This window comes from Python bivittatus, unplaced genomic scaffold (genome assembly GCF_059951505.1).
Source record: "Python bivittatus isolate LINGU-HERP-01145 unplaced genomic scaffold, Pbiv_v1 ctg000160_np1212, whole genome shotgun sequence".
Lineage (NCBI taxonomy): Eukaryota > Metazoa > Chordata > Lepidosauria > Squamata > Pythonidae > Python > Python bivittatus.
The window spans coordinates 6,213,899-6,226,769 of record NW_028277076.1 but is presented as its reverse complement, the minus strand read 5'-3'; the positions used below and the strand labels follow the sequence as shown (position 1 = coordinate 6,226,769).

Genomic DNA, 12,871 nt, shown 5'->3' with positions numbered 1-12,871 from the left:
CAAGTGACGGCCATCAAGCAGCTGGGAGACCATCGCACCAACTTGAAGCATCTGGGGCTGCCAGAGAGTGGCATGGGGGAATACCTCTTCGACAAGCGCACCTTACGAGAGAGCAGCTAAACCTTGTCCCAATACTTTATGCAATGTATCTTGGCAGAAAGATAAATGATTGGCATTGATGTGGAACATAGCATGCTCCCTGATTAAATACCCGCTCGCATTTTTAAACCGACCGAACTCTATCTACCCCGCTCTCTCGAGCAGTTTCCAAATCCTTTCGGTCTGCCGTGCTTCGGTCTAGCTAGAAGGGCCGATCTGCGCAGGAGGAAGGCGGTGCCCCTTGGAAGAACCAGATGTTACGGAGAGAAAGCCTCCCGTGTAAACAGAACGAAGGCAGAAGCCAGATCGTGCTGGAACAAGAGGGGCGAACCAGAACTCCTGCCGAGAAATCCAAAGATTTGGCTTCTTTGAACAATAATTTTGCATTCCTCTTCGTTCTCCCCCCGGAGCCTGTCCTCCTTTGGATAAACCACAATTGGGCCTGTGTTTTGTGTATGTGTGTGTATGTATCTTCCCAACTTTGACCCAGGCCACCCTTTCCAGGGCTCTGATGTAGACTCTATTTCCCTATTGCCCCCCACCCCAGTTGAGTTGATTTGTATTTGAATGCTGAGCGACTTGTTTCCTTAATTTGGTGGCGTTCCATTTGGCTAATAGGAAAATGAGTTATTTATGCCGCGCGTTACGGTTTTGGCAGGGTTTCTATTTCATGTTTCGCAAGCACTTCTGTCAATATCGCCCGTGACCTTTCTCTCTGGCATGACATTGATCTCTTGCTTTATTCCCATTCTCTCTTCCTTCCACTTCCCCCCCACTCCCTATTTAACACGCTGCAGAGCTGCAGTTATTCTACAGGGAGGACTTAAGCGCTTCGCGGTTCCTTAGCTCTAGAAATCACAATTGCGCGTGCAGCCAGTGAGTGGTTTTAGCAGAAGCAAGAGCTGCGACGGGCAGGGTAGCTGTTAAGGGATCCCGGCGATCCTAAGGCGGGAGGGACACGGGCAAAGAAGTTGTGAACTGAACAGCTGCCACAACCACGAAAATGCAAACGAAAGGTTTGTCGGCTAGGATCGTGGAACGTGGCTCGCCAGCTGGGCCAAGTGAGCGCTGTCACCAAGCAACCCAGCAGGGATGTGTGGATAAATTAAAAGGGTGCTGGTTCTTTTGTATCCGTCCTTCTGTTTCAGGGCTTCCGCGGGCCACAAGTGATAAACGTCGACTGCCGGCCATTTGAAGGCTCCTTATAACATTTGTGAATTTTATTGACGAAGAAAAGTGAGATTTCTCTACCTCTCATCGGTGCGAGTCCTGCTTAGTCGTTTGCTGGCTCCTTGACTTTTCTGAGGTTCTCTTTGTAGTCTTGAGGGCTAGTAACTTGGCTCTTCTAAATATACGAAGCTGACCCAGCCCTGGGAAACGACTGCAGCAATCCAACTGCCCCGAGTGCTCTCTGGCTAGAAAAAATGGGATATAAATCAAATGATTGATTGATTGATTATGTGCCATCAAGTCGGTGTTGACTCTTAGTGATTATATAGATAGATTTTTTCCAGCATGATTGGTCCCCAACCTGGTCCTTTAGGTCTTCCAGTGGTGCCTCCATTCCCACTGTAACTGGGTCCCTCCACCTTCTGCTGGTTGTCCACCTTTCCCAGCATCAGAGCCTTCTCCAGGGAGCTGGGTCTTTGCATACTGTGTCTGAAGTAGGATAATTTGAGCCAGGTCATTCATGTCTCGAGTGAGACCTCTGTGCTGATGTGTTTGATGATCCATCAGTTTATTTTCTTGGCGGTCCACGGTCTTCTCAGGAGTCTTCTCCAACCCCAAAGATTAAGAAGCATCAATGCTCTTCCTCTCCTGCTTCTTGGAAGTCCAGCTTTTGTTTCCATAGAGTGTCTCAGGGAATACCATGGCCTGCACTATTCTGATCTTTCAATCGCATTAATCATACTTAACATCCAGGATCTCATGAGAATCCCCCCCCCCGAGTTCTGCTGCTTAAGATGCTTTGATCGAAAGTGCTTGGCCCGTGCATTTTGATCTGGCTCAGCTGCACCCCTGAGGGATGTTGAATTGGCAACAGGAAAGTCAGAAACACAAACACTGGATTTAAAATCTTTAGGGGAAGTCAGTGGCCCAGCTTGATAAGTGGCTTGTTGTCTTCCCCCCACCAGGTCCAGCTCTGCTGCTCACCAGTGATAACATCAAGCAGCAGCTTGGCTCCGCAGCTCTCGACAGGTAAGGACCCTACATTGTCCCCTGAACACTGCAAGGAGTTACTTGCACAATAAGCGATGAAAAGTTGATATTAACCTGGACAGGAGAGGGGAGGTCACTACTGGCTTCCTATAACATTTTAGAAGGAATGGAGAGTAAAATTGTAACGGTATGTGGGAAAGACCTTGGGAGGCTGGGCAAAGAGATGCTACCTAGGGAGGGGTCAGATAAGAGGCACCATAGCCCCCAGCTGCATAGTAGGTAGAGCAAGAGGCTCAGAATGGACCCCCCCTAGTTTCTCGGGTTGTAAAGGAGATGGCAAGAGAATTATACTTTCAGACTTGCAAGATTCTGTCAGTGTAGCTTTACAATAAAATAGAATGAGCTCATCTGGACATGTTTCCTGTGTGGTCTACCTAGTAAGGCTGACATCAATCTTGCAAGTCTCAAAGTACAACTGTTCCTCCCTCATCTCCTTTACAGCCTGAGAAACTAGGGAGGGTCCCTTCTGAGACATTTGCCACACCCATTATCCAGCTGAGGGCTATGCTCCCTCTTATCTGACCATTCCCTAGGCAGTTTCTCTTCGCCCCATCTCTCAAGGTCTTTCCCACATTCCATTACGAAAAGGATGGTGCAATGGGCCATTCTCTGGAAGCCCTGCACCAATATAATGTCAAATGCATTGGCTTCCAAAGCTATGGGGTCCTTCCCCACTCTGCCCCCCCCCCCGCTTTCACTTAGCTGGCTGGGTGCTTCCCTTTGCTTCTTCCTGTCCTGCATTGCATGGTTGTAAAAGCAAGAGATTGCACCCTCTTGCTAACAGTGGAAATCATCGTGAAGGAATGAGAATCAGGCAGGGTGGGAGCAGTGCCAGATTTAGGCATAAGTTAAACAAGCTACAGTTTAGGGCCTCACAATCCACAGGGCCTCACAAAGTTTCAGGGTTGTTGTTTTTTTTTTTGGCTTTTAGAGTTTTATGTGGCTTTTTATGTGCGCTGTAGATTTTAAAAATGGTGTGTAGTCAATTTTTATACGTAGTGAGAAATCAAGAAAGAAAATGGTTTAAGTCATCTCTGATATCAGTTCTCTGATCTTGCAAATGAGTTCATTATTACTCATGTTAATGAAAGTGATCCTGATTACTTATTTTGCCAACGTTGTGTGTGTGTGTGTGTGTGTGTGTGTGTGTGTGTGTATATATATATATATATATATATTAAAGTATCTTAAAATTATTTTAAAAATTACATTGAAGTATTGTTTCAGGGTATACTATATTATAATCTGTGAGAGAGATCAAGCCAGCCAAATGATGGATATGTAATCAGTAAATGCATCCATTTGAAAATAATTACAATTTTTCACTTTAAATACCTTGCTATTAAATAATTAAAAGGTGTATATATGTTTTCAATTTTTTTGTGGTGACCCAAGGTCCTGTTTTGGTACACACCTTTGTGACACTTTCTGGCATAACTTTTTAACAAGGGGCCTCCAAACTTTATATAGCTTAGGTCTAAATCCAACACTGGATGGGAGCTTGGCAGGCAGCAAGGGAGAGGTGAGTGGGCATCGTTCATCTTTAGTCGTGCTCAAGTCCCTTAAATTGCAAAAGCTCAGGATTCTAGGAAGACCATTCTGGGCTTCCCCCCTGTTGGCCTGTACAGCAGGTTATGACCAAGCGTCTGAGGATTCAAAGAGACTCACACCCCTGTCCTTCTGCCCCGTCTCCCTTAGCATCCATGAGTATCGGTTATCCAGTTGGCTGGGTCAGCAGGAGGACATGCACCGCATCGTGCTGTACCAGTCAGACAGCACCCTCACCCCCTGGACCCAACGCTGCATCCGGCAGGCTGACTGCATCTTGATTGTGGGCCTGGGGGAGCAGGAACCAACCGTCGGAGAGGTGAGGCACTCCAGAACGAGTGGGAAAGGATGTGTTTGATTCCAGCTTTGTTAGACCACCGGATCTGGTTTCCAAACTCGTGGGATAAAGTGGTACCTCTGGACATGTGTGGGGAGATTGACTTAGAGCTTGCAATGGTGTGTGGGAAAGATCGTGGGAAACGGGGTGAAGAGATGCTGCCAAGGGAGTGGTCAGATAAGAGATGGCATAGCCCTCAGCTGGATAGTAGGCGGGGCAATAGGCTCAGAAGGGACCCTCCCTAGTTTCTTGGGCTGTAAAGGAGATGGGGAGAGAGTTGTACTTTCAGACTTACAAGATTCTGTCAATGTAGCTTTACAATAAAGTAGAATTAGCTCATCTGGCTGTGATTCATATCTGATTTACCCAGCAAGGCCAACAACTTGTTTACTTGCAAGTCTGAAAGTGCACCTCTCCCCTCCTTTCTCCCATGCATTTGTGGATGGGAAGTGGAGGCAGGGAGACAAACAAGCCAATGTTGATTAGGAGCAGCTCTCTAAGACTCGGACAGGGGTCTTGCCTGGAGGTGTGCCAGGAAGGACTGTTGAGTGCAGTGATCCCTTGAACCCTCTTTTTGTACCAGTTGGAACGAATGCTGGAGAACACGGCTGTCCGAGCTCAGAAGCAACTGATCTTGCTGCACCGAGAGGATGGCCCCCTCCCTTCCCGGACTGTGGAGTGGCTCAACATGCGGAGCTGGTGCTCTGCCCATCTTCATCTCCGCTGCCCCCGTCGAGTCTTCTCCCGGCGGAGCCTGCCCAAACTGGTAAGAGGCTCCATCATGGGTCCCCGGCCCATGCCTGAGCTGTAAGCAGGGCTCAACCCCAGCTGTGATGTCACCTAGCTCTGTTGGTGCCCATGATCCAGATGTTGTCTCTGTTTCTACACTATGCTATGCTTTCCTATGGTTTGGCTGATTTTGCTGCTGGGGTGCAAGAATGAAGCCCATTGTCCTTTCCAAAGCATGGTTGATGATGGCTTGGTGTTACCTGTAAACCCAACTCTTTCTGGCTTATTTAATAAAACAAACCAAATGGCTTAGTGTGATGCATGAGGCCAATCAATAATAGCATCCTCCAAATGTAAGGACTTGCACTCTGGAGAATTGAAATCTACAGATCTGAAAGGCACCTGATTTGGAGGAAAGTTGCCACAGAAATTCCCTTTAGTCCCTACTTTTGAAGTTATTTCCTGGTACCTTCTTGGTTCTCTCATCATCTTCTCAAGAACATGTCCCACATCATGTTTGAACTGGTTTTCCTCCAGTCCTCACGTCCCTTTCTGCCTTTGCCATTTTAATGATGGTGGCATATTTACTGAGGGCTTATTCCTCATCAGACAGCATCTCTTACTTCCCTTGACCTACCAGCAGCCAATTCCTTTGGCATCTCCTTTGTAAGTTGAAGCCTTGATCCACATTTCTGCTCAGCCTGAGAACGCGGTATCTAGGATCATGGCTCTGGAGCTTTCTGCAAGACCTGGTAGCATCCTGGAAGATGGGAACACATGAGGGTAGTAAGGAAAGAGAAGAAGCCAGCCTTGTCAACAGATGATTTGTAGTCCATTCAGGCCTCATAGCCTCCTCTCCTTTGATGGAGCTATTTATGGTGACCCTGACTTGACAAGGGCAACCATAGAGATGGAATCCATCAGGGATATTCCCAGCTGCAGGAACTATCAATGCAAAACTGGGCAGGAGAAGTTCTACAGAAGAAACAGAGTAGAAGCAGGACTAATGTTGACGGATGCTGTAACGGTATGTGGGAATGGCCTTGGGAGACAGGAGGAAGAGCCACAGACTAGGTAACATTCAGATAAGAGGCAGCTGAGTCCAGAGAAGCAATGGGAATGTGGCAAACATCTCAGAAGGGACCCTCCCTAGTTTCTTGGGCTGTAAAGGCGACGAGGGAGAGACGTACCTTCAGACTTGCAAGATTCTATTAATGTCACCTTACAGCCAGAGTTAGAGCTAGTACTTCTGGGTGTGCTTCTTGTCTGGACTACCTCACAAGGTTGGCAGATGCCCAGTGCAGGAACATATTTTTAGGACAGAGAGAGAAAAGCGGGGGGGGGGATTTTGATTCTGAAGGGGGGGAACTTCACGATCCAGGAGGGGAACAAGCAGCAGAGCAGCAGAGCAGCAGACAATGTGGGTAAGCATTAGTTGTCCGGGGGGCGGGCAGGAGATAGAATTAGAAACCTCAAACACAGAACAAAGGCTCTGAGCTGTGGGTGGCTTTGTAGGAGATACATACAAAGAGCACCCTTAGCCTCCGTGTGAGCGCCGACGTTTGTATACCCAAGGACTTGTTGCTGTTTCCCCAGGCATCTGACACAGTTTCCCCAGGGCCTTGTTTCTCTCTAGGCATCTGATTGTTTTCAGGGTTATGTATTTTCTCCTTAGCTACTGGAGGGCCAGAGAGAGATGCAGTGGGAGCTGGTCACACCTTAGCCTCCTTGATGTGTTGTTTTCTTTCCAACCAAATGCTCAGCGTCTTTCTCCTCCCTCTAGGGTCATTTGGTGAGCCCCCCCACCCATCTACCTGATTCCCCTTTTTTTAAAAAAAAAATCTTGCTCAGTAGCAGACACATTTTACGTTCCTTCTCAGATCATTTCTTTGCAAAATTGGAATAAATCACAGAACGATTGGTATCTGCAGATAATCCTGAAGCAGGGCAAAGAAATTTGGCCCTTCCTGACCTGTGCGATGTAGACTTTGTATGGTGAATACTACAGAGGAGATAAATGCATTCTGTTAAGAACAGGGAAATAAATGCCATGAAATTGCTCTACCTGCAAAGCTGTTGAGCTCCATCCAAGAGAGAAGAGTGCTTTATTTCACCTTTTTTTTTTTTAAAAAAAATTGCCCCCTTTTGTTATTCACCAGCGCCTCGTGCATTTGAAAGGTTAAGTCCATGTACAGAGCGTGCCTTGAAACAAAATGCTGAGTATGTGTTTACGTGTGATCGTTTTAAGATTTCCTGCTGGGGACGGTGAAATGAGAGAGCAGGCATTTCAAAACGGGGAAGCTGAACGGGGAAGGGTTTGTGTGCATTTTCCTTGTGCTAAATCTATCGACAAATACCCTCAAAAAAAACTTTTTGGCCCACCGGCCTCGCTCCTGCTTCCCTTCCCATAGTGTAATAATAGTGGCCAACGTTGCAGGGTTTGTGTTAATGCTTCAACTGGGATCGGCTCGCCTGAGCAACCCTGTGTGGGGTTGGGGCGAGAGGGGAGGGGTGCTTCGTTGTTATATACTCACGGGACATCTCTGCCCCCCCCACCTGGACCGTGAGGGTTTTTCAACAGCTCCCCAGGTGGCCCACACATCTCCACGAAACCTCAGAGGAGCAAACGCTGTAAGCCGAGCGATGTTCCTTCCCTTCCTTTCCAAACCTTAAACTGGCATTGCCCATAATAAAACCATTGGGAGAAACGGTTAGTTGGTTACTGTAGTTATTCATACAACTCAGTTGATATCTAAACTAGGGCCCTTCGATATGTATTTTGGAATAAACTCTACTGACTAAATAGTCGTGTAACCCAGGATTCGTCTCCGATGCAATGCTTCCCTCTTTTTCTAAGCATACTTTAGAGGGGCCTCCTGCATTTTGATGTGTAGATTTCAGGTCCCTGAACTTCCCAGCCAGCGTGACCATTACTGGGAATTCTGCAAGTGGGTCCAAATATCTGGAAGGTATCCAGTTGAATGAAAGCCGTTCCGGGCTATACCTGATGCTGGGTCTCTGGTCTCCCACATGCAGAAAGAACTGTACGAACGCGTCTTCCAGAAGCCTGCAGACAGACACTCCGACTTCTCCCGGTTAGCCCGCATCTTGACGGGGAATGCGGTTGCTCTGGTCCTTGGAGGAGGTGGAGCACGGTAAGACTGGCCAGGTGCTTTGAAAGGCCCATTGGCATGGGATAATGTGAATCTGATGTTTCCTAGGAATGCAAAATCCTCCAGGCTTCTTCGTGGCTCTGTGACAGCAGCAAATGGCTGGATTCTCCTCCTCCTGGTCCTGCTCCTCCTCCTCCTTTCTCTCACTGCACCTTCCCAAATGGCAGCGTTCCCACTTTTAATCTGAGCCCTCACCAACTCCAAATAAGGATTTGGAAAGCAGTTGCTGGTTGTTAGGAAAATCTTCCTGAAAGGTAAAAGCGGTTTGACAGTGGAATTGAAGATCTGTGCTTATAGTCATCTCTTATTTGGTGGACAGCCGTATCTTGGGGATGTTTTAATTGGATTCCTGCACCAAGCAGGCGGTTGGGTTAGGCGGCTTTACGGCCTGCTTGTACAACATGCTTAAAAGTGGTTGGTTAACACGTTCTGTGAACTGTTAAAATGCTCTTGCATTTGTCCTTGGGGTTAGAATTCAGTCCACTGCATGAACTGAGCTGACAATTCTAAAACCTCACCAGAGATTTGCACCAGAACTCTGGTGTCATAATACAGATTTTTTTCAGGATAGCTTTCTCTTGAGCCAAACTCCCATCAAGGGTGATTTCAGGACCCCCATATTTTCCTTTTCCCCTCTGTTTCCCTCCCTCCCTCCCCTCTGTTTTCCCTGATCAGTAACTATGCAGACTTGAAAGTGATTTCCCATCCCTTCCTCTTACATCCTTGGTGAAACTGTTCAGGTTTGGGATCATTTAAGAGTTTGGGCTTTGGAAGAAGCTCTTGAAAATGTCACCCTTCTTTTGTCTGTTGGAGTTCGCTGCTCTGGTGGCGGGGTGGGGTGGGGTGGGGTGGGTTGATGCACGCTGTGTTCCACGAAATGAACCTTGGAATTTTCTTGTCTCCTGTATTTTCACATGGGTAATTAGTTCCTGGCTGCCATCCCCTCGTTGATTGTTCTAGTGTTTTGGGAGAAATGCCATAAGTAAAATCGCCCACACGTTGTTCCAGCCCAGAGCTGTTTCTGCCTCTCTTCCTTTTGTTAACATTCTAGATATCTCACTTCCCCCACTTCCTTTGCTTGATTTCAGTGGTGAAGCAGCTCCTGGCATTGGGTGGCGAGGGGGCTGGCCCTAAAGCCAACCCAAAGGTCTTCAGAAATGCTAACCCATCAGAGATCAAGATTGTCTTTTGTTCTGCAAAGCTTTCCTTCTGTCACTTGTTAACTATGACTTTTCTCCCCCCCAAGGACCATTGGGTTGGTGTTTAAATCTTGCTCACCTTTGTAGCACCCTCTGCAAAAGAACATTTCTTCTGATCTTCAGCTGCGCCTAACCCATCCTGTGCAACCCTGTGGCCTCCTTTGCTAATTGCGTACTGCTTCGTCCTTGATTAAAGCACAGGATTCTGATGTTCTGTATACACCCATTATACTCTAGTGTCCCTGGCCGCCTCCTTTCAGTTCTAGACTTGGAGGAGCCACAGAGTTGAACACCTTGCTCAGTGCAGGAATCCAACGGAAAGTATTGAGCATCTGCTGGAAGACATCTCCACCACCCCTCTGGATCTTTGCTTCCACTGCAAAACTATTCTTACTACCAGAAAGTTATTCCTAACTTTCTGAAACCTGCCTTCCTAAAACTTAAGTCCATCGCTTCCTATCCTCTGGGGTGGCAGCCCCAAATCAGAAGGAATCTGGGAGCACTGGAAGAGGAAGAGGAAGGAAGGAGGAAGGAGGAAGGGAAGGGAAGGGAAGGGAAGGGAAGGGAAGGGAAGGGAAGGGAAGGGAAGGGAAGGGAAGGGAAGGGAAGGGAAGGGAAGGGAAGGATTCTGATAATATGCTATGGGAGGGAGGGTCCAAACTCACTGCCAGCCTTTTAGCAAGGTTGCCTTCCAATTCTTGTTGCTCAGAAGTGCTAATACACCTAAATCCAGATTAACTGATCTGTGGTTTAAAAACTTGCCTTGCAAGGAGCAGCTTTGTTCATGCTATGAAGCATAAGAATGCTTGTACTGGATTTTGGAATTCTGGCTTAATTTTAACAAGAAAAAAAGGGAGCATGCAGCGCACGAAGCATTTAATCACCATGATCTTAAGAAGCAAACAGAGAAGAGGGTAGAATGACGCCTGTGGGCAAAATCCAATTGTGGACCTTAAGGGCCACCCCCCACCCCCACCCCAGCTGCAATCAGGCAGATGTCTTTGCGGTCAACCTCTTATCAAGAGTGATTTGCGGGGACATCGGCTTACGGTTCCACAGGTAGTCGGACACAACATCGCAATGAGAACAAAGGCTTCTCTGTGGGCATCCTCAAGTGGCCAAGGAGGCTGGTACCTTAATCCCCGCCCCCCCCAAGGATGATTGCCTCTGCTTTTGACAGCTGCCCAGCATTGACTGGCTAAGTGCCAGGGATCCTTCTGGGCTGCCTCTCTCCTGCTTGCAGATCGGAGCCAGAGGCACGTAGGCAAGCCAAGAGAATACATGGGGGGGGCGGGGGGCAGGAAGCCCCGCATTTTGCTTCCCAAACAGGAGACTTTGCTAGGTAACTCAGGTTACAATTAAGTTTCTTTCTCCTTCCGTTCACCCAGACACACACTTCACAGTACACTAATTATCTTTTTGCTTTTTGCAATATGTCATGACAGACAGGAGAACAGCAAAACCTCCTTTCCTTTCCTTTCCTTTCCTTTCCTTTCCTTTCCTTTCCTTTCCTTTCCTTTCCTTTCCTTTCCTTTCCTTTCCTTTCCTTTCCTTTCCTTTCCTTTCCTTTCCTTTCCTTTCCTTCTCTCTCCTTCCCCTTCCCTTCCCTTCCCTTCCCTTCCCTTCCGTTCCCTTTCCTCTTTCCTTTCTTTCCCTTTCCTCTTTCCTCTTTCCTCTTTTCTCTTCCCTTCCCTTCTCGTCCGTTCCCTTCCCCCTTTCCTCTTTCCTTTCTTTCCCTTTTTCCTTTCCCCTTTCCTCTTTCCTTTCCCCTTCACTTCCCTTCCCTTCCCTTCTCCCTTTCCTCTTTCCTTTCTTTCCCTTTCCCTTTCCTCTTTCCTCTTTCCTCTTCCCTTCCCTTCTCGTCCGTTCCCTTCCCCCTTCCCCCTTTCCTCTTTCCTTTCTTTCCCTTTTTCCTTTCCCCTTTCCTCTTTCCTTTCCCCTTCCCTTCTCGTCCCTTCCCTTTCTTTCCCTTTTTGCTTTCCTCTTTCCTTTCCTCTCCCCTTCCCCTTTCCCTTTCCCTTTCCTCTGTTGCCTTCCTGCCTGCCTGCTTTCCTTCCTTCTCTCTCCTTCCCCCTTCCCTCTTTCCCCTCCCTCCCTCCCTTCCCCTAGAATAAAGCTTTAACAGCTCCAGGAGATCCGATCTTCATCTTGCAGCATCTCCCGTCCACCAGGAAGGAAAAAGATTTGGGAAGACAAGCACACCTTGCTGGAGCTGTCTTCTTCACAAAGGGGGAGAATGGCAAAGGGAACAAGGCTTCTCTTCCAAATGCTGCACCAACTAGAGTGTTTTCCACCCTGGTTTTTGTTTTCTTTTGCACGTTGGAAGGGCACAGAGGGCAATTCTGAGTGCAAAATTCTCCTTCCTTGTGGTGATCTCAGCTTTCAAATCAGTTTCGCTTTTAATTTTTTGAAAAGGTAATAAATGGAGCATTAAAAAAAATAATAATAGGGAAATTGCATTATTTGGGGAGCATGGGTGTTTATGTATAGATTCATCTGCTTTCACACATTTTACACAGATGTTGCATTCTCCCCCAAGCTCCAAAGCCGCTTTTGGAGATCAAATCCAAAACATCGCATGGCTGTAGCATGTTTGCATTTGTGCACACACATAACATTTGTGCAGTCTTAAGACCAAAACCCTATATCCATATTCAGTTTTTCTGCTGACATTTGTATAGGCAAAGCAACTTTATTAAGAAAGACTTGGTTTAACGCTGCTGAAAGATAGAGGCAGGGTCTGACGAAAACATTTGCAAGATTTTCCCAAAGTCCATGCTGTTGTGCTCATAGAAAAAGTGCTAAAACATGCAAGCCAGAGGATGGGGAGTTGGGGGTTAGCAGATGGCTTCCCTCGCACTCTTGAACAGGCAGAGTAAGACATGTTTATGGAGTTAAAACACTGGCTGAAATATGCACCTTTCCCCCCTTGGTGCAAATGACACACATGGGCATTGAACCGGTCACAGATCTGAATTTGGATGGAGTTTTCCTCAGCGTGCAAGCCAGAACCGATTCTAGAATCTCTACCAGCTTCTTTTGACCTCTGTGCCCTTCCTCTGTTAGCAACTGGGCTTTTTTCTCGAAATGTACACTTCTTTAAAAAAAAAAAAATCTTTTTCCTCCCCAACCCCGCTGCTCCCACCTTGCGTTACTCTCCAGGGGATGCTCCCAAGTGGGGGTCATCAGGGCGCTGAACGAGGCTGGCATCCCTGTTGACATGATTGGCGGAACATCCATCGGGTCCTTCATGGGCGCCCTGTATGCAGAGGAGCGCAGCTACACCCAGATGAGGATCAAAGCCCGTCAGTGGGCCATGGTAAGGTTCCCCACTGGGGCAAAAGAGGTGTGGTTTAGCTGGAGTTTTAATGGCTGGAAGGTGTCAGGAGAGGAAAGTGGGACATATCTCGGACCTCTTTTTGGAGCTCTTAAAGCTGGGAAGCTCAGCTGGGAAGACCCTCAGTTGTCACTTCTTTGATGGTGGTGAGCCTCCCAGAGTTGCTGAAAGTTAGGCATCATACAAGTTTAATAGATGATGATGATCGCTTCCCTGCAGGTAACAAGAG

At 47.5% G+C, this 12,871-nt stretch overlaps 1 protein-coding gene and 1 long non-coding RNA gene across 3 annotated transcripts in view; one reads left to right on the top strand and one right to left on the bottom strand.

The window, feature by feature from the left end:
- PNPLA7 (patatin like domain 7, lysophospholipase) overlaps nucleotides 1-12,871 on the top strand; it is a 70,419-nt gene that overhangs the window by 41,747 nt on the left and 15,801 nt on the right. For both annotated transcript variants that reach the window (XM_025166279.2, XM_007420594.4), the window contains exons 22-26: nucleotides 2,235-2,298; nucleotides 4,018-4,186; nucleotides 4,788-4,970; nucleotides 7,970-8,088; nucleotides 12,468-12,624. In XM_025166279.2, coding sequence (XP_025022047.1) covers nucleotides 2,235-2,298; nucleotides 4,018-4,186; nucleotides 4,788-4,970; nucleotides 7,970-8,088; nucleotides 12,468-12,624 — 692 coding nt within the window. The remainder of the gene's footprint in view (nucleotides 1-2,234; nucleotides 2,299-4,017; nucleotides 4,187-4,787; nucleotides 4,971-7,969; nucleotides 8,089-12,467; nucleotides 12,625-12,871) is intronic.
- Nucleotides 1,296-8,063, bottom strand: LOC148214879 (uncharacterized). Its single transcript, XR_015797299.1, has 3 exons — nucleotides 7,938-8,063; nucleotides 5,571-5,693; nucleotides 1,296-1,514 (listed from the first exon to the last, which is right to left on the bottom strand). It is a non-coding gene; the product is annotated as an uncharacterized LOC148214879 (long non-coding RNA).